This window comes from Xyrauchen texanus, chromosome 31, assembly GCF_025860055.1.
Source record: "Xyrauchen texanus isolate HMW12.3.18 chromosome 31, RBS_HiC_50CHRs, whole genome shotgun sequence".
Classification (NCBI taxonomy): Eukaryota; Metazoa; Chordata; class Actinopteri; order Cypriniformes; family Catostomidae; genus Xyrauchen; species Xyrauchen texanus.
In genome coordinates, this window is record NC_068306.1 from 17,262,634 (window position 1) to 17,288,282 (window position 25,649).

The window sequence follows — 25,649 nt, forward strand, 5'->3', positions numbered from 1 at the left end:
GATGACAGCATAAAAGCCATAAATCAACCTGCTTTTGGATGAAAGTCTTGAAGATTGCAATCTTAAATTCTGGTCAGACACAATTCATAAGATGCAAACGACTCTCACCACAGATACTGATTCTTCAGTCACCAGTTTCAGCACATCAATGACAGAGATGTAGCCTAGCCGCTTAGCGATGCCCAGAGGTGATGTACCGTTCTGCCACAGATAACACACAGTCAGGTCAACAATCTCTGATAAGACACCCAAGCACTGTCAAAAAATATTTTCCTCATAATTTTGGAGTAGTGAAAAATCTGAGCTCTGGAGAACTGCTAACTCAAGCTTGAGATACTGGCTTATGAATGAAAATCATAATCACATTTCCTTGTTTTTATGGTGGTTTGGTGTTGGTCATGCTGGTGGACAAGAATAAACATGCTATTGAAACCTGGTCAGCGAACATGGACTTTTCAGAAAAGATGTTTGACAAAGGTATTCATTCTGCTTAGGCAACATTGTTGGGGACAATCCAGTACACCAGCTTTCCTTGTTAGGGACCAATGTCCAAAACACAACATACAGTGGCCACAAAAAGCATTCGGGCACTTAAGGAATACTTAATATTTGATAACAAAATATAGTGTAATTTGGCATTAAATAATTTGAAAGAAAGCTAGCACAAGCACAATTCAAGCAAAACATTTTGAAAGTATTTTAGCATTTAAATGATAAAATAACAGATGTAGGCCTACTTGTAATCAAGACAAAAAGCATTTGGACACTTTCTGGTAGTCAAACTTAATGGAACATAGTTTATGTGATAATCTATACCTGTGGTTCCTTTGCTAGGACATCTGAGGGGAACTGACTTCAAACACACAAAAAAGGACCTTGGGACCAGTCGGTTAAAAGTCATAAAAGTCAAAATGGCTCAGAAAATTGTTTGTTATGAGAAAACGTCTAGCATCATTAGTTTGCTTATGCTACATGGTTTTGATTATTATTTATTATCAAATGCATTGACATTCAAATATTTTTTACGTGTCCAAATACTTTGAAAAGGGTAATTATTCAATAGCAGCTTATTGCAGAGAACTGGCAGCATGGCTGCAGAAATTACCCACACCAAATACTGTTCTTCATCAGACATTCAAGCAGTGTATACAATTTTGTGGCAAACGAAATGGTAATATTTCAAATAGGGGGTTGCTCACAGTGGTGATTTCATTGGGCTGGGCTCCATGTTTCAACAGCAGGGTGACGATGTCTGTATGACCCTGCTGAGCAGCTTGATGTAAAGGTGTATATCCTGTCTGGAAAAGAAAGAAATTGGCACAGAGGAAAAAAGAGTGGACTTATGATATATTTGCTTTAACAAAACCTCCTAATCAACAATAGCGATCCTTACATTTAAACTGAATGAGCAGAACGCAAAATGTTAAACTACAGAATAAAACTGAGGGGGAATTCATTGAGAATGAATTGCGGCCAGTCAAAGTGCAGGTTATTCGCTGTCTGAGCTGTTTTATGTTCTAATTCACTAAAGGAATTATGCAGATCAGGCCACAGCGCTAATGTGGCCACAAATTCGCTGCTGAATGCAATTTGCACATGCCAATTCTGAGTGCTATGTAACAGAGGATGCAGCAGACCACAGTGATCTGACACACCCTGCCAGGACTGTGCAGCATCACTATGATCCAGACAACCGAATGTACAGTATACCAGGTTAAAACGCTTTTAATCATTTGATCATTATTTGATAAATTACTGCTGATATGATCGATAGAAAATGTACTTTTTTTTACTTTTAAATCAAATTCATTTTACCACCTGATTTCATCTGGAGGTAATAACGTGGTGTAAATTGCACCCGGCAATTTTTGTGAATGAAGCACAATATAAAATTAGCCTAATTTGCTTAGAAAGTAGGCGTGTTTGTGCAGAAAGGAATGGCAATGACTAAATTAAAATACTCAACCTGCAGCATCATTCAGCACTGTTTAGTCCTGCTTAAACAACTATAGATTGTGGGTGGTTAGTGAATAAGATGTGCAAAAGTGGTGCAACTGTTTAGTAAATTCACCCCTTAATGTCCGTGATAAGTGGCCTGTGTGCAACCAGAAGTTTATCCAGAAGTTCAGGACTTACTCTGGTCTTGCTGTTAACGTGGGCTTGCTGCTGAAGTAAGAACTTCACCATCTTTATGTTACCATAGTGACAAGCCACATGTAAGGGTGTGTAGCCCATCTAAGAAAGAGAGCAAAAGTGATTCAAAGGAGAACAAAATGAGAGTAAGGGAACAACTAAATGGATATCACTCCCTAGAGGGTTCCAATGCTCACTGACGATCAATTTCAGCTAACAATTACAATGCCTCTGGTTCCTATTTTCATTTTCAATCCAGAGGAAGAATGTTTCAGTGGGGAGAACAATGTATTATGAAAGGTTAAATGTCACAGCTGAATTTAACTACACCTCATAATAGCCCCAAATTAAAGAAAATGTTAAACTCTAGTTCTATTTGTCGCTTCACAAGAAAGATTTTCTACTGGCGCAGGTTTCTTAGGTCTAAATTCTAGGACATTCCACAGATGGCATTGCTGAGTGTTTGTTTGTGCATTCAAGTGTCTTACCCTTGAGGCTGCATAGACTGAGGCACCTTGCTTCACCAGCATATCTGCTATGCCCACATGCCCTTCCTGAGCAACCAGGTGCAGAGGTGTCAGCCCATTCTATACACACACACACACACACACACACACACACACACACACACACACATAAAAAGGAGGTTAGCACAGTATAACTGCTTATATAGCGTATAATCATACATGCAATAATTAAGATAAATTCAAATGTCTTTTTTACACTTTTGAATTGCTCCAACACATCTCGATCTTTCACTATTACAGAATAAATCGAATACCTATTAATCCAAGCCTAAACAGCGTGTCACCTTGTTGCCCAGATTAACATTGGCCTGTTTGGAGATGAGCAGTGCCACTATATCGGGTTGCCCCTCTTGTGAGGCCAGGTGAAGTGGGGTGATGCCCTGCAGTGACTCTGAGTTGGCATTAGCTCCATACTGCAGCAGGCTGCTCGCCACTTCTAGTTGGTTCTGCTTGGCTGCGATATGCAGGGCTGTATAGCCGTTCTGTCAAAAAGCAGCAAACAGAAAAAGTTAGTAATCAAGATGTACCATAAGTACCCTGGGGTTAAAGGGATAGTTCACCCCAAAAAGGAAAATTATCTCATCATTAACTCACCCTCATGCCATCCCAGGTGTGTATGACTTTCTATCTTCCGCAGAACACAAATTACGATTTTTAGAAGAATATATCAGTTCTGTAGGTCCAATGCAAGTGTATGGTGACCAGCACTCAGAAGGTCCAAAAATGACAAAGTAGTGGTTAAATGAGTGGATAAATGCATACCGTCTCAAGCAATATAACAGGAGTGGGTGAGAAACAGATCAATATTTAAGTCCTTTTTACCATCAATCTCCACCTTTGACCTGCCCCAACCGGTAAGTGGGTGAATGTGAAAGTGAAGGTCACGTCCACACCAGAATGTTGAAGTGAAAGTGAAAGTGTAGATTTACTGTTTAAAAATGACTTAAATATTTATGTTTCTCACCCACCCTTATTGCTTCAGAAGATAACAGATTTAACCACTGGAGTCTTATGGATTACATTTACATTGCCTTTTGTGCCTTTAAAATTCTGGCCACCATTCACTTGAATTGTGAGGACCAACAGAGCTGAAATATTCTTTAAAAACTCTTTGTTTGTGTTTTGCGGAAGAAAGAAAGTCATACACATCTGGAATGGAATGACAGTGAGTAAATTATAAGATAATTTTCATTTTTTGGGTGAATTATCCCTTAAAGTACATTGGTCAAAGGCACAAAAGTCTGTTCCCAGTCCACTCACTGACTGTCGGATGCATATTGCCCTCAAAACTGGAAAGAACTTTCTTGATCTGGCAAGCTTTAATCTGACTGGCTAACTTCAGCAACTTCCAGGAGTAAGGGTAGGGATTTGTATTAGTCTGCCTGGAAAGTCGTGTTCACAAGGTTGAAATGATGATGCTTTTGAGGTTCAAATAAATCAAATCTTTGACAGATATTGAGTTAAGTCAGTGAAAAAGTGTGTACTAATAACTTTTGAATAGAATAGAATATGCACCAAAATAAACTGTGGTTGTTTGCTTTATTGGTCAGATGGTCCCTTTCTAAGTGGGTGGTTTCTGATCCAGAATAATGTGCAATGTGGACCAGACCTTTTGCTAATCAAAGGTCTGGCTACACGAAACCAAGGCCACAATGGTGATAGCTCATGAATCACTTCTTATGAGGATCGAACCTACAATTTATTGGTTACCTGCCTAGATGTTTAACAACAACACCACACCACACCTTGAGTGAGAAAGGAGAATGCTGATTGGCTCTACAAAGGCTGCTGTCTCTGATATTAATGTTGTTTTAGTGTATTTTATGTACAAACGTGTATGTATCTTACTCTCGCGGTGCTGTGCGGAGAGCCGCCCTTGCTGACCAGCAGCTTGACTACATCAAGGTTGTTGTGATGGACGGCCACGTGCAGCGGGGTCAATCCATTCTGAAATAGGAGAAGAGAGACAAATGGCCTCAGTCACCCACTGCTGTCTGTCATCTGATATTAGCAGAAGTTGACTGAGACATCAAATGTTCGTCTTGATGTAATACCTTTCCAGCTGCATTAGGATTTGCCCCTCTTTCCAAAAGCAGCTCTGCCACATCTACTTTACCGTATTTACATGCTACATGAAGAGCGGTAAATCCTTTCTGTAAGACAGAAAAAATATACACACTTATGTGGGAACTCACTGAGAATGAATTAATGGCCAGTGATGGCGTTGTTTATTTACATGCGCTATCTGCGTTATTTTAGAGCCAGAGTTGCAGTTAGAGAATAAGATGCAGGATTTTGTGCTGAAATACAGCGTGCAAGAGTGCTGCAACTGTTTTGTGTAATTAGAGGAGAGGAACCTTGGTCATTTTGGTTTGCTGTGCGTTCCCGTCAAGCAGGATGCGTGTGGTCTGGGTGTGTCCCTCACGGGCGGCGATGTGCAAAGGAGTGTGACCTGACGTGGTAGACGAGTCTGGATTGGCCTTATGCTCCATGAGCAGCTTCACCAACTCCTTATGTCCCATTCGAGCAGCACAGTGCAAGGGCGTCTGATCATCCTGTGAAAGGAAAGAGAGAGACAGACAGAGAGGAAATATGAGATGAGACAAAAGCAGATAAATTAAGATGTGAAAAAAGCTTGCATCCTTGACATACCTTTGCTTTAGCATCCACCTGTGCATTGTTCTGTAACAGGAACTGAGCCACCTCGCAGTGTCCCGCCCTGGCAGCCATGTGCAGTGGGGTCTCCACTTTCTGTAATAGTACATTTAAATGCAGACACCATAAGCATTCAGTTGACAAAAGAAATCTCCTTTCATGATCACTATAATCGTTGCTAAAGACATTAGTCAGCTTGTAAGGCAGAATAGCTGTGCCTTGGGGAGATTATTGTTTGGTGTCTCTGAGGTGCTGAATGGATTACACAGTTCTTACCACATTAGATGCGTTGGGTGAAGCTCCTCTCTGAAGCAGATTCTTCACTATGTTAAGATGCCCCATGAAAGCAGCCACATGAAGTGGGGTTAGACCCGACTAAAAGACAAAAGCATACACGCAATTAAACATGACTAATTGATGGTTCTGTCTTAAATGCACCAACAGACCACAGCATAACAGCATTTTACAAAAACATGAAATCACAAATAGAGTTTTGTGGCTTTTTCTTCTTTTCTATTAGCTTTGAGGCCATCTCTACACAGCACTAAACAGATTTGGTTCCAATAAAATACTCACTAGAATTGGAATGTTCCTCACTCTAGTACAACCAGCAAACGACTAGCAAGAAGCAAATCATGGACTGTATCTAAAGCTTATTGTATATTTAAAGAAATGTGACGAGCTCTTCGATATGTCCTACCTTCCTATAAAAATATAATATAACATAATATACAGTAATATAATATAATGCAATGTAACGTAACATAATATAATATAATATAATACAATACTTTTCAAGTAATCGTGAACATGTCTCTAGTGTTTCTGTTTTCTAGTGAGTCAAGCTATAGTTGTAATTGGTGCACTGAGAATGGAGGTTATCCATCAAAGTGACAGGCAGAGAGTAATCTGACCTCAGTCACGGCCTCCAGAGATGCTGAGTGCTTGAGCAGAAGGTCCATGGACCGCATGTGGTTCTTCTTGCAGGCAATGTGCAATGGGGTAAACCCATTCTGGAAGATAAAACAAATGAACTATTTACACATTGTACAGTTTAATTGATTAAAAAAAGGGATTACAGGGATAGTTCACCCAAAAATTAAAATTCTCTCATCATTTACTCACCCTCACGCCATCCCAGATGTCCAAAAATGACAAAGTATGCATAAAAGTAATCCATATGAGTGGTTAAATGAGTGGTTAAATGCATACCTTCTCAAGCAATATGATAACTCTGAGTGAGAAACAGATCAATATTTAAGTCCTTTTTTAATATCAATCTCTACATTTGACCAGCCCCAAACCGTAAGTGGGTGAATGTGAAAGTGAAAGTCACATCCACACCAGAATGTTGAAGTGAAAGTGTAGATTTACAGTTAAAAAAGGACTTAAATATGTATGTGTTTATTTATAGGTCCATACAACACAAGTGGTGGCCAGAACTTTGAAGCACCAACAAGGCAGCATAAAAAAATAATCCATATGACTCCAGTGGCTAAATCTATATCTTTAGAAGCGATTTGATAGATCTGGGTGAGAAGCAGCTAAATATTTAAGTTCTTTATTACTATTGATCTTCACTTTCACTTTCACATTCTTCTTCTTTTGTTTTTGATGACTTCTTTGTGCATATCGCCACCTACTGTGCAGGGAGAATTTGTAGGATAAAAAAGGACTTAAATTTCTCACCCGCATCTAACATATTTCTTCTGAAGATATAGATTTAACTACTGGAGTTGTATGGATTACTTTTATGCTGGATTTATGTCCTTTTTGGTGCTTCAAAGTTCTGGCCACCATTCACTTGCATTGTATGGACCTACAGAGCTGAGGTATTCTTCTAAAAATCTTAATTTGTGTTCTGCAGAAGATAGAAAGTCATACACATCTGGGATGGCATGATGAGGGTGAGTAAATTATGAGAGAATTTTCATTTTTGGGTGAACTATTCCTTTAATCCAATGACTACAGAACTACAGTAGATTCATTACATTATTATAATATATTAGATATAAAGCTATCTCAGATATCTACAGGACATACCATTGTAGAATACACTGAAGACGGATAGTTCACCCACATTCTTTCATCATTTACTCACCCTCATGTCGTGCCAAACCTGTATGCCTTTCTTCCTTCTATATAACACAAAAAGAGGACTAACAGCCTCAGTTACTATTCACTTTTATTGCACAATGAAACTGAGGCTGTCGGTGCATACATTTACTTCTATAATTTTCTGTTGTGTTCCACTGAAAAAAGTGGATGAACTAAACATTTAAAGGGATGAAAATTCTGTCGTTACAGTATATACTCACCAGCATGTTGTTTCAGACCTGTATGACTTTCTCTCTTCTGTGGAACACAAATAGACATGTTAGGCAAAATGACAGCCTCAGCCACTATTCACTTCCATCCATCCATCGTCAACCGCTTATCCTGTGTACAGGGTCACGGGGGGCTGGAGCCTATCCCAGCTAACATTGGGCGAAAGGCGGGGGACACCCTGGACAGGTCGCCAGTCCATCGCAGGGCCACACATAGACAGACATACACTCACACACACCTCCACATCCACATCCACACCTAGGGCAATTTTTTTGGAGACACCAATTAACCTAGCCTGCATGTTTTTGGATGGTGGGAGGAAGCCGGAGTACCCGGAGAGAACCCACGCAGACACGGGGAGAACATGCAAACTCCACACAGAAAGGCCAGGGCAACCAGGGTTTGAACCCACGACCTTCTTGCTGTGAGGCGACAGTGCTAACCGCTGCACCACCGTGCCGCCCTTACTATTCACTTCCATTCTATGAAAAAAAAAAACATGATGCAGTGAAAGTGAATAGTGACTGAAGCTAACATCCTGTCTAACTTTTTTTGGGTGACACAGAAAACAGTAATTCATATGGGTTTGGAACGACATCAGGGTGAATAAATTATTGTACCCAATTGTGAGTACCCACAATTTAACTTTTTGGGTGAACAATCCATTTAAGGCATGGCAGAGAATCGATGAGAGATGCATGTCAGCAAAAATCAAACACAGGCGCGCTAACCAGAGCCCGGGCATTTGCTTTTGCCCCCTTGTCGAGCAGCACTTTAACCATACGATGGTGACCACAGTGTGCTGCCACATGCAGAGGGGTTAGGTGATCCATTGTGATGTCATCGATCTCTGCATTGTATTGCAGCAGCTGCTTCACGCAGTCCATATGATCGCCCTGCGCTGCCATGTGGATGGGAGATAGACCGTTCTGCACGAGGGGGACATATCATTCTCAATTGATCAGCATTATTACGGCATCAATAAATCAGAGATGACAATACAAAGGAATAATCCATTATACTATGTGCCTATTTTAGGAATATGGATAAGTCACCTTGGTCTTTGCCTGAAGGGGAGCGCCCTGGTCTAGCAAGATCTCCACAACACGTACATGGCCATTTCTGGCTGCACAATGCAGCGGTGTCAACTCATCCTGCAGAAGATGGAAAGAATATGGAGGATGGCAATGAGCAATTCTGGAACTACTCAGTGGTTTCAATTCATCCTTAAAAGGATGGACATTAAAATTCTGTCATCATTTACTCACCCTCACATTGTTTCAAACCCATATGATTCTCTTTCTTCCGTGTAAAACAAAAGGAAGGTAGAATGTTAGCCTCTACACTATTATCTATACACTATAGTCACACACATTCTGCCTAACATCTCCTTTTGTCATAGGAGTCATATGGGTTTGGAACAATAAAAGGGTGAGTAAATGGTGAGAGAATTTTCATTTTTAGGTGAACTATGCCTTTAACAAGCTGCATTTTCTGCTATATTTTCATCATCAAAGCACACTATAAAGAGAATGTTCTCACAAAGAGAAAATACCTGATATTCCCAAGAGAAAGTAAAATGGGTCAGCCTTTATGAGCTAGACTTAAATAATTTTTATTCAGCAGTCTCAGCAGTGACATTTGTCATCCTGCTTGGCACAGCAAATAGCGTTGCTGTGCGATGATGTGTTTGAATAAATACTGTACCTTAGTCTTGGCATCTATTTGAGCACCTCTGTCCAATAGAAGTCGCACCATAATCACATTCCCTCTCCTGGAAGCGATATGTAACGGAGTGATGCCGTTCTTTAAAAGAAGAGAAGAGAGTGTGAGAAAGAGACAATTCAGGTCATCTTTTAGATATGTACTGTATAATAAAGTAGGAGGTAGCATTTAACATGAGACTTGAACTACTGTAATCTCTGTCTCAGAAGGCACACCCACAGACTGCCCACAGCCCATTCACTGACTGACTGATGCATACTAAACAAAATATACTGAAATTGCCAGATCCAATATAATTGGCAGGCTTTACCTTTAAAAAATCACTGGATTTGACAACGTTTTTCAGGTTAGTGGCGTCAAATCTTTGAAAGATACTCAGAGTTATGTTTAAGGCACCTAATAGCAAGTTAACTAGATATCTACAAACCAAGCTATATTTTCTTTGTGTTTTCTGAGTTGTCTATGAAACTATTGGATGGACAGAAAGATTTTTCCCCCTGTGTTTTCTGTACAGCAGTTCACGTGGCTGCTATCTGAATTATGTTTTATCTGCAAGTTTATTATTGTAATGCAACCTATTTCTGATAACCCCACCCCTAAAAGGCATGTAAAACAAACGCACTTAATAAGCTGCAATGAGGACAAGACTTTATACTGCAAGTCAACATTCAAGCTACTCTATGTGAGACTAGAGTTGAACTGACCTTAGGCGTAAAGTTCACATTGGCTCCTCTGTTTAACAAAAGCTGTGCGACACTGAGATTCTCGTAATGGGCTGCGATGTGGAGGGGAGTAAAGCCAGTCTACAGGGAGAGAAACAGTATGACATTTCATTGATTCAGCATTTGTACAAAACAGGAAAACCTACGCTGACGGATCTCTAACAAAGTCTGCTCTGTTTATTTTTCATTCTTGTTTACAGTGACACATTGCAATCACTGCAATTACAAGCCAAGACTGGCTGCAATGTAAGCTCAGTGAGTCATGATGTGTAATCTTGCTCTTTCTGTGATACAGGGTAACACTTTCTATGAAGCCCTATTTCTAATTTAATGCATTATAATGCATTAAAATGCATTTGTAATGTCTTGTAAAATATGTTATATGTTATAACTGTAACTACAGTTATAATACATTATAATACTTAACCTAAAACATTTTTATTTTATATATTCTGCTTTTAGTGTATAATTGGGAAATATCAATTTTAGATTTCAACATTCCCTTTACAAATAGAATTGAAGAGAAGAACAAGGAGCCCTGCAACAGATGTCATGGCCCCCACAGAGCCCAGACCTCAACATCATTGAGTGAGTCTGGGATTACATGAAGAGACAGAAGCAATTGAGACTGTGGCAAGTTCTCCAAGAAGCTTGAAACATCAGATCTGACAACAACCAAGAAAAACTGTGTCCAGGTGTGCCTAGAAGAATTAGTGCTGTTTTGAAGGCAAATGTTATGACAACAAATATTGATTTTGCTTCTTTTTTTTTTTTTTTTACTGGACTTTGTATAACGTTAATTGATAAATGACAATTATTTATGGCATTATTTTTGAATATATCCTCACTATGCAACATTTTTCACAAGTACCTAAAACTTTTGCACAATACTGTATATATATGCTGTGTATATATATTGTATGTAAGTGCTGTCATACTATGAATAGGTAAGTGTTTAAAAACAACATGGTGTAAACAGTCATAAGGCTTTATGATGTAATCATATTTCATTTTAATTGGTCTTTTCCTACTTTAAGTAGATACAAAAGCAATGTCTTCTTATAAACAACCATAACATGAACTTGTAACTGTAATTACAAGTCAAACTTATACAGTAAAAACTGTGTGTGTGTGTACAAAAAATAGAACACACAATTACCATGTACATTTTAGACTATAAGTTATAACTATGAATAGGTACATGTTATAACATTATAAAGTGTATTAAAAGACATTACAAATGCATTACAATGCATCTATTTTGCCTTAACAATGCATTACAAATATAGGCTTCATGGAAAGTTTTACCAGATCCAGTATTTCAGACATGCAAAAACACGCAGATGCACACAAAATACCTTGCTCAGGACATCTGGATTGGGGTCATTCTGCAGCAATACAGCAGCAGTGCGTGTGTCATCATTGCGTGCTGCGATGTGTAGGGCTGGAAGGCGCACTTTGCCCTTGGTGCCATAGTTTATCAGGAGGGCAACCACGTTCTCATGGCCCTGCTGAAGTGCTACTGCCAGAGGAGTAAAACCATCCTGGGGGCAAAATCAAAAGAAAGAGTTATGCCATTCCATAGTATATTTAAACACACTTGAATGAATCTGTGTTTCTTAGGATAATAAAAAGCTTTTAATCAGACATCTTACACTTATATGCTTGAATTTAGTTTTACAGACAAATATAAATTGTCTCTATGTATTGATTTCTTTACAGAGCTATTTTAATTTAAAAAAATGGATCGTAAAGTAGCTAACAAGACTATTTAAATAAGTATGCCAAGTGGCCCTTCATGAAGTGTAATGAGATAATGAATGTGCAGGTCTGTAATCTAGGGCTAGGCAATATGTGGCTCTTTTTTAAGAGGCTAAAATTAGAAAATGTTTTGATTTGACATGAGAAATCAAATTTTCTTTGATCTTTTGACATTGTCATTGTAGTTTAAAAACATACTGTACATTTCAGAACAGAAAACCTCCTCCTTAATAGAAAAAGAGCATTTATTTAAACCAAGCTTCAAAAATGTCTCGTTTGGAATTTGTGGAACTTGTGACATCACAAGGACCACATACATCTGCATATGACTGCCTCTTCAGCAAGGCATTAATGCCTTTTTTTGTCATTGCACCCTTGGCCCTGCCTACTGGCGCTCAGTTAGACAGGTGAAAAGGAGGAAGATTGGGAGATTAATTTACAAGTTTAAGGGGACTTATACAGGACACCTTCATGTGACTATCTAGATTGAAATGTTTTTCTACATAAACATGCACTAGACGAACAGCTTTGACTATTATCATGTATCTTGCACCACTTTTAAAAGACGCAATGTCAAGTTACAACTCTAAAAAGGAGAAGGTTTTTTGCTGTATAGAAGGCATCCTGGATTGTTTGTGCAACCATCTGCGCTATTTTTAATTATTGGTCTTTTGTAAGCTTGCACTATATAGATGTCTTTGATCATTTTGATGTGTTTCCAGTGATGTGAGCCATGTTTTAAGAGTGGTACTAGCGCAACTTTTAAAAACTTGTCTCATTCTACTGCTGCAACTGACTGAGAGAAACAAACGCCTTTCTGTGTGCAAACAAACACGGAAGATGTGAGATGTCGCTCCTGTGAAGACCAGCGTCTCTGCTTTGACTGATAAAGCCAGTTGAAACACCCAAAATCACAGTGGATTGCTTGTGAACCAGTCACAATATGATTGAAGCTTTGCAAAGGAGCTGTTACTGAAAGATGGAGCAGTTAAAATACTATTGGACTGTAAAACCATAAGTAAAATTTTAATTCATGAATATTTCATATGTTATGACTGTTTGATAGTTTATGGTGCTGCTTTAGTGAACAGTTTAATACCTCCAGATGAAATGTGTTGGAGGTGGGTTATATGTTAATCCTGAAATGTAGTTTTATAAATTATGTGGTCTTGTGGAGTTTGTTTATTTTCTTCAGATTGGGTTTCAAATATGGGTGTATTGGAAGGGCTGCACGATGTTAACCAATCATAAAAGTGGGTGTTTACATTAAAGTCTTATATTGCCATATGTCTTATGAGCGTTTCAGACTAAGGGACAGAGACAGGGTGGAAAATTATTTTATATTGCTAAATTAAAGCACACCCTAAATTACTGTTTTGGTGCAAAAAAAGAACTTTACTAACATTATAATTGAGCTCAGGGAAGATAATAAAATGATAAAAGTATGCCAAGACCCCTTTAACATTTTTGGTCACTACATTATTCCCATATGTTCATTTGCGTTACTTCATTGTTTTGATGACAATTATTCTAAAATGTGTAAAATGGTCATAATAAAGAATGATAAGCTGTGTCCAAACTTTTTGACAAGTAATAATGGATTATTTGGATTTGTGGAATGAAAGCCTCTTGTCGAGTGTTAGAGTGATGTGTCAATCACCTCAGTTGGAAGGCTCTGATTGGCTCCATGTTCAAGTAGATATTTCACCACTTCCAAGTGGTTCTCCTGTGCTGCCATGTACAGGGGACTGAAGCCTTTCTGCGAAGACCATACAGAACAACATCAAAAATAAATGTGTAAAATTAAGCAATGCATGAGTAGGTTTCGTGACAAACTTCTTGACCAACCTGAGACTGCGCATTGACGTTGGCACCATAGTTGGCGAGTTCAGCGACAACTTTCTCTTGACCAGCCAGAGCAGCAATATGAAGGGCAGTATTCCCTTTCTGCCGAAGAGGAAAACAAATTCCATTATATAAACTAACAAAGAGAGAGAGACTCTTTTTCCTCTCAAACAGTATATAAGAAGCAATAAGCCACAAAAGAATGTGTGTTAAGGGATATTCAAAGCACAGTTATAAAATGACTTTTATGTGGCAACAGTAATACCAAAACACAAAAATATAAAATTAATTGATAATTTATTAATTGTAATATGTAGAATAAACTAAATTTCCATCAAGCTGGTTAAGGTTCCCAGTATATTTATTTGGCGCATTAAAATAGAATATGATTGTATTTGTTGCCTATTATAACAGCTTTGAATGCAGCTCATCCAATTGGATTTGGGCTGATGGTGGAGTCCTGAGAAATTGACTAAAGTAAATTTACCTTTGTGGTAGTCTCCAGGTCAATGCCATGGTGCAGAAGCTCCAACACCATCTTAACGTGGCCTTCCTTGGAAGCCAAGTGCAACCCATTAAGACCATTCTGTGAAAACAAGAACCACTGAAAAACTCTCTCTCAAATAACACATCCAAAGAATATCACTTAATCTCTCCCGGTCTACCTGTCAAAAGACTCGCTGAGAGGACAACGGCCTAAAAATAACAGTGAAGCACTGATGTCTACAGATCTGTGGGACTTATTAACCAGGGTGGGAAAATAGGGTGCTGTGTGCCTGAGTGAATAAACAGACAAACAATGTTTTTTAGCAGAAGATGTTTCCTGAGAGGTGCAGGCTGATTGGAGAACAGTGCACACACATGGTACAGTCTGTGCTTTTCTGGGGAGCTCAGTGTGCAGCTTGGTGCTGCCATAGGGGGCTCTGTACTGCTTGCCTGACTGGTATCCCTTTCATACTGCAAAGTCACTCATCTCTAATACAGCTGCACAGTGCATGCGCAGAGAAGAGAAGGAGGGTGGGAGAAGAAGAGAAAGAGAGAGAATAGAGATGGAGGTTTACTTGAAGATGGTGGGGAGGAGCCTAGATGAAAACAGGCACACGTGTCCGCATAGAATTAGTATTCTCTGGACGTACGTTTTTGTATTTTGGCGAATATCACGCAGTATTGACGACCATGTTTGATGGTGTTGCACATGTGTGGCACAGTGACACTGTGGAGAATGACTTGAGCATGATCATAACGTTGTGTATTTGCATGTGCAGCCTTGTGTTGTTTTAGCATCTGATTCACTATAAGAATTATACAAATAAGGAACAGCCCAAAAATCTGGGCTGAATATAATTTGCATGGTGCAATTACCCAGCTTGCAGGAACATACCGACTGCTAGGTTTTGAAGGACTACCGTGATCTGGCATACTTTACTAGGATTGTGAAGTAAAGCATCACTCCACCACTGCAATCCAGGCACCAGAATCAGCTCTTTGAAATGCAGAAAGTGCACTTGAGGGCTTAATCCGTCCCACTGTCAAGCTAGTCTAAGCTCCTCACAAAAAGAGTTGCGACAGCACAGAGACATTCGCACTGTGATATCACCATTAAACACATAACAGCGCGGTGCAATTTGTGCTGGTTATAACGCTCTTCTTCGTCATTTGATCATTATTTGATGTATTACGGCTCTTACGATCCATAGAAAATGTACACAAGCATCAATTTTGTAGGCAGGTAGTTCCTGTTTAAACTGAATTATGAGGTCCCTCTGCTTAGTGCATAAGAAGCAGGTTTTTGCGCTGAAATACGGCACATAAAAGTGGCACAACTGTTTGGTGAATTCACTACTGGAACTTGTTGATGTTGATTGGGAATACAAATGGCATTAAAATAAAAAACAATGTTTCATTGGTTTATGTGAACAATTTCATCAGATTTTTACATTCTAGTAGTAGTACATTATTGTACTTATTTTGCCATATTAGCTGTTAATAGATGATCATGAAAAATACTGGCTAAATAACATTATTCTATGTTTATAAAACATTAAAAAAACGCTTTTTATAGCCATTAGTTTGGTCACCTGTAAATTAAAGACAAATTACACTCTAGGACAAAATCATTAATTGTATAAAAATCCCATTAACAGTTACCAGCATGATCCGAGAAGGGAAGTAAAAACATGGCCAGAGCTTAAAAATAAGGTATGCTGATTCCTGTATTTACTCTAGTCCCAAAGCATCTGGGCCGAGGGCTTAATCCGTCCCACTGTCAAGTTAACTAAGCTCGTCACAAAAAGTGTTGCGACAGCACAGAGATATTCGTGCTGTGATATCACCGTTAAACACAGCAAGTATATCTTCAGTTTATTTAAAGGAATAGTTCACCCATAATTCTGTCAATATATACTCATTTCAAGACTTTCTTTTTTCCCATACATCCAAACATAAAAGGTGATATTTTTTTTTTAATACAGAAGCCACTCATTTTATATAATGCAAGTGAAAGAGGACCTGTGGTGTCAAGCTCAAAATTAAAAGCACCATCAAATAATTGTCATAAAAGTGAAAGGACTGCCACGATATATTCCAAGTGTTCCGAAGTCATACAGTAGAACAGAGAGAAAATTATTTTAGTCATTATTCACAGCTTCCTTCGACTGGAGACAATTTAGACAGTGAGTTCTCAATAACCGAATCAGTCCGGTTTGTAAACCAATAATTCAGATCAGTTTTGTGAACAGGATCACTTGATTCAATGAAAAGATCTAATTTAAAAGAACGATTCATTCACAAATCAAACAACACTACATAAAGGGCCGGATTAAGCATATGGACAATTGACCTTTCGCTAAGCCTTCGCTTCTGACCAATCCTGTCTCAGCAACTGTAGCAATGCTGCCATTACTCTGACACATGTTTGCTATTTTCCAATGACAGCCTATGGGAGTAATGTGTGTTTGAGCACTTTTATGTGGGATTTTATCAAAATAATCCCAAAAATGTCAAACACGCTATTCCTGGGTCATTTTTAATAGTGACACGAGTTACCTTCTTTCTTTCTTTTAATAAGTGATCATAATAAACGTTTGCCTTGATTCTGATTCACAATCTCCACAGTTTTTAACCAAATTACTGTAAATTTAACAATTTATTTTACAAAAGCTTCCGATAAATATGCATTACAATGTCACTATTCATTCCAGCCAATGGAAAAATATTATCCATTCCGTTTATTTTGCCAAGAATATTTGGCCAAAAACCACGTCCTTCACGACAATCTCCCACTCATTCCAATGGGGAGTTCCAACCATTACCAAGAGGGGCAGAGCTTAGCGAAGGGTCAATTGGGCATGTCCCAAGAGAAGCCACGTCCTGGGGGCCACAATGCAATGCCATTTTTAATTTAAATGGATATTACAATATTTCAGTATCATTATTCAAGTGTAAATTATTGTCCAGAACCAGAAACAATATGAGGGTGAGTATACAATTGTAGAATTGTCATTTTTGGGTGAACTAATCCTTCAAGCATGTTACAATTAAATCCACAAAGATGCATCAAAATATGGTTTAGGTAGCATATTAGGGGCCTTGACAAGTTCTTGATGGAATTCTGTCTGTGAATGATGTCATGAGGTAGTGTAGTACTCCAAGTGTGTGTGTGCGTATGTGTGTGTGTGTGTGTGTGTGTGTTCAGGCTGCAGGCACACTGAGTGGGTGTTCATTTTCAGAGCTTTTGAATGTGGCCTGCCAGCCAGCTGTTCAGGTCCATTCACTAACCCATCTCTGAGAACCAAACATAGCTCTTCTGCAAAAATCAGAACATGCTATGCTATTCTAAGCAAGTAACACACAGCACGATGATGCAAGTGGGTGCAAAAGAATTAACAGTGAGGAGGTCAGAGGAGGAAGATGTGCTGGCATGATTAATTACAGCAATTTACTGATTAAAGCATAGAACACATATCATCTGCGTGGACACCATAAACACAGCTGTACTCTCCAACCACATGAACATTGGGGGGTTAATACAGATGCAGACACACAAACACACACTCATGTGAAACCTAATCTAGACAATGAATTCACAGCTCTAAATAACAATTTCTGAATTCAGGTGCTATTAATTGGCTTCAGTTACCTTGGACATAAACGTTTAATGAGCCTAATTAAATGCAGTTTTCAGTAAAGGTATGTTTAAATGGGGTCTATATAAGCTATAAAGCACCACTACAGCAAACTAAAGCCTTTAAAAAAATATGTTGACTTAAATATTTTGGAAAGACATAATCAGCTGAACGATCAGCACCAACTGAAACAGTACAACTCATTGAAGAGACTGTAAGTCAATCACTCACAGACTAATTTTCTTTCCTGTCAAATAGTTAACATGGCATTACTCTGAATAAGATCTATAGCAGGATGGTTTTTGGTCTCACCTGATTGGCTATGTTGATGTCTATTCCATTTTTGATGTGGTCCAGAGCCTTTTCCAGATTACCTGAGCGTGCAGCGCGAAGAAAACTGGTTGTTGTGTCCATCTGAGGAAAACCGAGAAGAAAGAGGGAAGTATAGGGAGAGAGAAAGAGAGAATAAACGGAAAATAAAACAATAAATGAACAGGGAAAAGGGATTGTTTAATTAAAGCACATTTTATGCCCACTGAAAATGTCTTCTGAATGTTTAGCACTTAATAAAACATCAGTGATACAATCTGACTCATAACCCTTATTAAAAATTCACTTTGAGTAGTGCATGTCCACAGAGAAGATGAGTCTCTCGTTTCAAATGGCTCAAGGGCCAAATAACACTGAACACATTTGCTTCTTGAATTCGCTTTTCTCATTTTCAAGTTATGGAGCTTGATGTTATACACAGGACTGGTATTGCCCCAAAACACATTTAAATTTCAACAATTTAAGCAAAAAGTTGAGCTGAATAATTTCAGAATTCTTAGCATTTGGGATGTCCCCCTTTTGTTCTCATGACAGCATGCGTGCTCTCGAGATGGTACGGACGGCACAAGTTTGTGCAAAACCTGATGATCCATGTTATCCCATCATGATTTGATATTGTTCCAAAGAGCATCTTGTGCTTCAACAGAAACAGGAAAATCTGACCTTTTCTGCAAAGCAGTTACCATGGTCAATGTCACAAATTAATTTTTTAGTGACCTAGAAATTGTACAGAATCGGTAAAAAAATCAAATTAATTTTACATTATTGTGTGTTTTGTTATACATCTAACAATATCCTGAAACTTTTTTTTTTATACAAGTTCAAAGGAATGTTCTGGGTTCAATAACAAGTTCAATCGACAGCATTTGTGGCTTAATGTTGATTACCACAAAATCAAACCTCCTTTTCTTTATAAGTGAGGCAATTACAATGGAAGTGAATGGGACAAATTTTTGAACATTTAAATACTCACTTTTTCAAAAGTATAGTCACAAGACATAAACAATAAAAGTGTAAACATGATTTTAGTGTGATAATTCTTTACAAACCTTTTCTGTGTAAAGTTATAGCCAATTTTACAACTTTGTTACAATGATGATGTAATGTCAACAAACCCTAAAACGACTGTAAAAATGACCATTTAAACAACTTTACACCTCAAGTTTTACAAGAAGAATTAATGAATGTGCTTTTATAACATTTTAAGCATAACATTTCTGTTTAAACCCTTGAAAATTATCTTTTATTTTCCCCATTTACATCCATTGTACCTCACTAAAATTTTAGCTTTTTTTTTAAAGAAATTTATTTGTATTGAACCTGGAATATTCCTTTAAATCAGAACTTAATCCCAGAATTTATAAATGTTTGAACCCACTAAATACCACTTCTATCATTTTTAAAATATTATTTAAGACATAAAGTGCATCAAACTACAAATAAAACTTTACAATTTAAATTTAAATTAAATAAAATGTTGAGATTACTTAAAATACATGAAGTCAACTTTTATGCAATTTAAGTCGGAGCAATTTACTGTAAAATTGTAAAGAGTGTCCACATACAATGTCAATGATTGATCAAATTGATTTGGGTTGAGGTCCAGAGGAAGGCATTTGTGGCAGTATAATCAGTGATTAGTCACAACGGCTTGAGGCTGTCTACAATGGATGCATCAAAGCGAACATTCTAAACTGTTAATTTGTCTCATTGGCAGGAGTAGTGGCCAATCTCTGGTTGTTCTTTTCTTAGTGGAATAGCAAATAGGCTCCATATCTATTTTTTACAACCCTTCCTTCCTTTTAAATCTCTCTCTCTCTCTCTCTCTCTCTCTCTCTCTCTTCCAATCTCTTTTAGTCATACTAAAGGCTCCAGAACAGAGAGATTTGATATTCCCAAATGCGTTGCAATATTTCATATATATGGCTTTATACTGCCCTGTTAATTTTGTGCCTTCGTCTCCCAACCCAGAATTCTTCACTTTGCTGCCCTCTATAAAATTTCATGACTGATGTTTTGTGGCCTTTAGTGTGATCATTAATGTAATTTTCTTTGATGTGGTCACAGTCATACTGAGCCCTTGAATAGATTTGTCAGATCCTCTACATTCTAGAAATTTCAGAATGTCTCCTCTCTGCTCGGCCTTATTATTCTATGGGAAGTTGCAGGGGGTGATTGACAAGCTGGTTTCCCCCCGAATGGAAGATGCAGATGGAATATTAAGTGGAGAGGAAGAAGTCATTTTGAAGCATCATTTGCTTCATCATCTCAGTCTTCTGGTGACAGCATGGCAAAATGCATCTGTCATCATGACTGTGCAGTAATAGTGTGATGTTTAGAATGTTGTTTCAGCAGGGTTCTAACCTCTACCTATACTTGCATACACTGTGGTCACTTCATAGGTATACTCTAAAAGAAATCAGTTTTCAGAATATTGACCTTTCATATGCAGAGGACAAACACTGTGATTTCCATGTTGTTTTTCCTTACCAATACAGATGGGCACTTATCACCATCCCAGTTTCCCTCTCTAAAAACTCAAATCTATGTGTTTACATATATATTTATGCCCTGAAATTTTTAAACAACATTCTATAGTACTAAAGTCTACAAACTGAGTTGTCCTTGACTTTCCTCATTTTATATTTCTTGAACAACTTTGAGGTTTGAGTCATTTGACTCATTACATTTCTGAAAAATGAATGCCCACCTCAATGTAAAATTATCATCAGCTTTAAAGGAATATTTCACCCAAAAATATAAATTCTCTCATCCTTTACTCGCCATCATGCCATCCCAGATGTGTATGACTTTCTTTCGTCGAATATTTTATCTCTATAGGCCCATACAATGCAAGTGAATGGGTGCCAACATTTTGATGCTCCAAAAAGCACATAAAGGCATCATAAAAGTAATCCATCTGAATACAGTGTTTTATTCCATATCTTTAGAAGTGATAGGATAGGTGTGTGGGAGAAGAAGATAAATATTTAAGTCTTTTTTTGCTAGAAATTCTTCTCTCTGCCCAGTAGGGGGTGTATGCATGAAGAATGTGAATCGTCAAAAACATAAGAAGAAGAATGTGAAAGTTAAAGTGTAGATTGACTGAGCAGGGAGGAGAATTTATAGTAAAAAAAAAAAAAAAAAAGGACTTAAATATTTATCTATTTCTCAACCAAACCTTTAATATCACTTCTGATGACATTGATTTAACCACTGGAGTCATATGAATTACTTTTATGCTGATTTATGGGATTTTTGGAGCTTCAAAATTTTGTCACCCATTAACTTGCATTGTATGGACCAAAAGAGTTGATATTCTTTTAAAAATCTTCATTTGAGTTCTGCTGAAGACAGAAAGTCATACACATCTGGGATGGCGTAAGGGTGAGTAAATGATGGGAAAATGTTCATTTTTGGGTGAACTATTCCTTTAAATTGGCACAGCAACCTCTGATAATGGTACAGCCTTCTTCAATCCTGGCACATGTGGACCCTAACTGGTGAACAATAACTAGTGAAAATGTTAAGTTGTGTTTTATGATATGCGATTGTGGCAGGGCGGAGGGCGGGGCCAGGTTGTGATTATACACACCCGGTCCCTTATCAGGCTAATTAAGCCTCTGAGAGGGATAAAGGCCGATGGCAGACGGTGGTGCGACGAGAGAGAGATAGTTTACGGACATGTCCGTCATGTGTGTCTTTTAAGTTATTCTTAAAATCTTATTTATTTTATCAAGCCGGTTCTCCCCTCCTCCTTCCCATTGAATCCCTTTACAGTGATATAAAAGATGTTTTTACCTAACTTGGGCTTTAGACTGTAATTTCAATGACCAACAATACCATTTAAATGTCATATGCAATTTTTGAAAACAATCTACTTCTGATTATAAGATCAGTATAATACAAGAAAAAATAACATATGAAATGTTATTCAGGATTGTGCAATACAACAATAAAGGAATCTAATGAATTTGTACATCAAGCTGTTTTTCACAGTGTGTGTACTTTGTGCAGAGTATTTGTGTGTGTGTGTGTTTGTATACGTTGACTTACGTTCACATCTGTGTAATCTCTATCCTACATCTGCTGATAGTTGCTTGAAAATAGAGTTTTAAATAATACAGCAAAAATCTGATATATATCAGCAATAAGAGGGAACAGCAGGGGGGGAAATCCCTGAGCGAGACAAACACACACAGACACGCTATTAGACAAACACGCACTTAAACAATCACACAGAGTCTCATGTTAGGAATATGGATAGAGTCACATAAAACAAAATAAGGGACATTTCGAATGAGAGGAAGTAAAGAAACACTATAGGAACACCAACGGAGCTAACTGAAGTTAATAGCCACATCACAACATTTAAACACAAGCTATACAACAACCAACCTTCCACCAGTTCCACACACAGAAATTATTAGGAAGCCACACCAACATACAAAAAACTTGCCAACAAGTAGAGAAGTAAAGCATTGAGAGGCAATACAGGAAGAAGTACTAAGATATTTACTCTTCCATCAAAATGCCATTTTCCACCTTGAGTCTCTGGTGAACCCTCTGCACTCAAACAACTGTCCTGATGATGCACAAGCCAGCGCTGAACCACATGAGCCTAGAAGACACCAATACCACACAGAGACAGAGTGTGTTAATACACACACAGAAACACACATGGCTACACGGAGACACATGAACACATCAGATTTTCCCACACAGAATGAACAATCATACAGAAATCACTGAAACACAAATAGGCCAGATTGAGAAATGTGTCCAATTAAAGGTGAAGTCCATAATTTTTTATGTTGCACTGGCAGATATGTCTTTTTAGGCAACTCAAACATTGCTTCTTTTGACCTTTCCCCAAAACTCTCCAATTTGTTTATTCGCTATAACATACTGTAACATTACCCACAATAAAAGAACATGCAAAACACCAGCTGCACAAATGTAGGGGTGACAGAGTTGATGATACATTAGTATTAAGTAGAGTAAATGTTATATCACCCCATTGTGTAAATAGGATAGATCTTGAGTTCATGTTGACTTTAAATAGCTTGAATGTTATATAGTGACATGCTTATAGCTTGCAACCTTGATAATTCAGTTGGGTGTGTATGTGAAGAGGGATATTCAGGGTGTGTATGTGAAGAGGGATATTCAGGCTGTGAAGAGCTTCAGTCTTCGGAGAGTAAAATAAATGGTGATCGTGAGTGTGTGTGTGTGAGAGGTATAAGTAGTGAATGTGTGAGTGTTGTATGTGTGTGTGTGAGAGAGGTAAAAGAAGTGACTACATGAGTGTATGAAAGAGATAAAATAAATGAATGTACGAGTGCTTTACATGTGTGTATGTGTGTGTGTGTGTGTGTGTGTGTAGAGAGAGAGAGAGAGAGAGAGAGAGAGAGAGAGAGTATATTTTGTATGTATAGATAATTTCAAGGACCGTTCACAGGTAACGTCAAATGACGTCATTGTTCCATCAACATTTCCTGCTTGTCAAAACAGAGACTATTGAGACGGGCCACTTCTGTTAAAATGAATGGGAGAAATTGGAATGCCCAGCGACAGCCAACGGTAAACCTACCTTACATGTAAAATAGCCAATCACCTTTTAGATACAGAAATCGCCTGTTCTTCAACTCGAGAACATCAATTATCCCGCAATTTATTGAAAATAATAAACAACAGAAAAGGGGGAATAAATCAAATGCCACGTGACTGAGCATGCATTTTGTGTATAAGTGTGAATGTATCTTGTGAATGTGAGAGTGTTCTGTGTACAAGAGAGTTAAAGTTTGAATTACGGCCTCTCATGCATAAGTGCAAAATTTGCTTCTCATCTGACAGGTCTGTGTTTCATGTGAGTGTTGCTCTCGCTTTCTCTGGAGCACGCAAATGCATGCAAGAGCAGAAGGCTTCCTGATATTTATGCTCCAGAGACAGGAGAGCGCAGAGCAGGATCACTCGCATTGAAGACCACAAAATTGACATGACCCACTGGAATTTTTATCTTTTTTATCTTTTTAGAAAATAAAACAGCCAGACAGCCCAACAGTCTAACTACCACTGATGAGGAAAACCGCTACAACTCTGTTACAGTATGTGCAAAATTATAGGGTTTTTAAACTAAGCATTATCACCTGTACAAAAATGTTGTTTAAATTATATTTGATTTTAGGAAACAAACTCGCCATGTTTGCCTTCAGCTATTTAAAATATCCACCCATTTTGATAGATTTTCCAGAAGAAAATATGATATAAAATTATTAATACCTGATCTGGTTTGCCAATCCACTATCTGTAAACCGTATTTTACGAAACACTCAAATGGTTTCAACTTTTGCAGATGCAACACAAAGGCACCAATAAAATATTGCTCCTGACCTTGGCAAAACCCCAAAAATTATTAGAGGGAAAATTACATGGCAGATTCTACACATCACATTTTCATTTGAATGCTGAGAGGATGAATTGAGAAACCCACTCGCATTAAAGGGATTCAAGCTCTGGGCTTTCTCCAACAATCTTTCTTAAACAGTTGCTAGGAGAGTGATGACATCATTTTCAACATTCACACAAGCCTCAAGCATGGCATCTATACATTCAGGGACCCCCTGACTCAAAACACATGAAAACATGGATAACTAAACAAAGTCCTTTGTCCTAGTTTGTTTCCGTTCTTCTGTTTACATAAATGCACATAATGTGAGTGCCATATTGGAAATAAGTCACGCCTGGGTGGAAATCCCAGCCCAGTAATCGTATAAAATGCTTTTCAGTGCAACACGCTGAAATATTTTGTGTTATGAAAGGCCAAGCAACGAAACATGGGTAAAGACTGAAAATATAAATATTCTGAAATCAATACCAAAGCTGAAGAAAAAAGGGTCTATATGACTACAGGTGTACTTCATGCATGATAATCATTATTCTGAATCTACAGAGCGGCTTCTTGCAACATAAACATAACAGCACTATAAAGCTATTCATCACGGAAGAATCCATGTGCCAAATATATTTTGAAGAAACAACCCAGGTTCTTGCATAAGTTCTACTGTCCTTTATGTGATGTTAAATATGTAGCTTTGTGTTTATTTCCAAACAAGAAATATTTAAAGGAATAGTACCTATGGGCTGAAATATGTGCCACCAGAAACTGAATTTGAACCATTTATATTTGAATTTGAATGGCTAAACTTGAATAATTGCATTGAAAAACTGAATTTGAATCACATAATTTGAAATTGTATTGTTTAATTAAAATTGAATTTATTCAAAAACTGAATCTGAATTGTATCATTTGAAATTGAATTTATTCGTTTGGAACTGAATTCCAATAAAATTTGATCCTCACTGAAAATTAAACTCTCTATATATCTTCACATTCACTTCTCACAATTCAGATTCAGTTCTCAAATTCAATTTCAAGTTACTGAGACAGACATCCGGGTAGTTGGAGGATGAAGGAAGAGCAATCGAGCGCAGATCGA

The 25,649-nt window shown here is 37.9% G+C and overlaps 1 protein-coding gene across 2 annotated transcripts in view; it reads right to left on the reverse strand.

Moving 5' to 3' along the window:
- LOC127624651 (ankyrin-1-like) overlaps nt 1-13,607 on the reverse strand; it is a 42,514-nt gene extending 28,907 nt beyond the window's left edge. For both annotated transcript variants that reach the window (XM_052099466.1, XM_052099465.1), the window contains exons 1-17: nt 13,512-13,607; nt 11,449-11,634; nt 10,073-10,171; nt 9,351-9,449; nt 8,699-8,797; nt 8,375-8,572; nt 6,230-6,328; nt 5,592-5,690; nt 5,313-5,411; nt 5,018-5,215; nt 4,715-4,813; nt 4,509-4,607; nt 2,945-3,142; nt 2,622-2,720; nt 2,137-2,235; nt 1,200-1,298; nt 109-201 (exon numbers count right to left, since the gene is read on the reverse strand). In XM_052099466.1, coding sequence (XP_051955426.1) covers nt 109-201; nt 1,200-1,298; nt 2,137-2,235; nt 2,622-2,720; nt 2,945-3,142; nt 4,509-4,607; nt 4,715-4,813; nt 5,018-5,215; nt 5,313-5,411; nt 5,592-5,690; nt 6,230-6,328; nt 8,375-8,572; nt 8,699-8,797; nt 9,351-9,449; nt 10,073-10,171; nt 11,449-11,634; nt 13,512-13,589 — 2,040 coding nt within the window. In that variant the 5' untranslated portion in view covers nt 13,590-13,607. The remainder of the gene's footprint in view (nt 1-108; nt 202-1,199; nt 1,299-2,136; nt 2,236-2,621; nt 2,721-2,944; nt 3,143-4,508; nt 4,608-4,714; nt 4,814-5,017; nt 5,216-5,312; nt 5,412-5,591; nt 5,691-6,229; nt 6,329-8,374; nt 8,573-8,698; nt 8,798-9,350; nt 9,450-10,072; nt 10,172-11,448; nt 11,635-13,511) is intronic.
- Nucleotides 13,608-25,649: the final 12,042 nt, after the last annotated feature.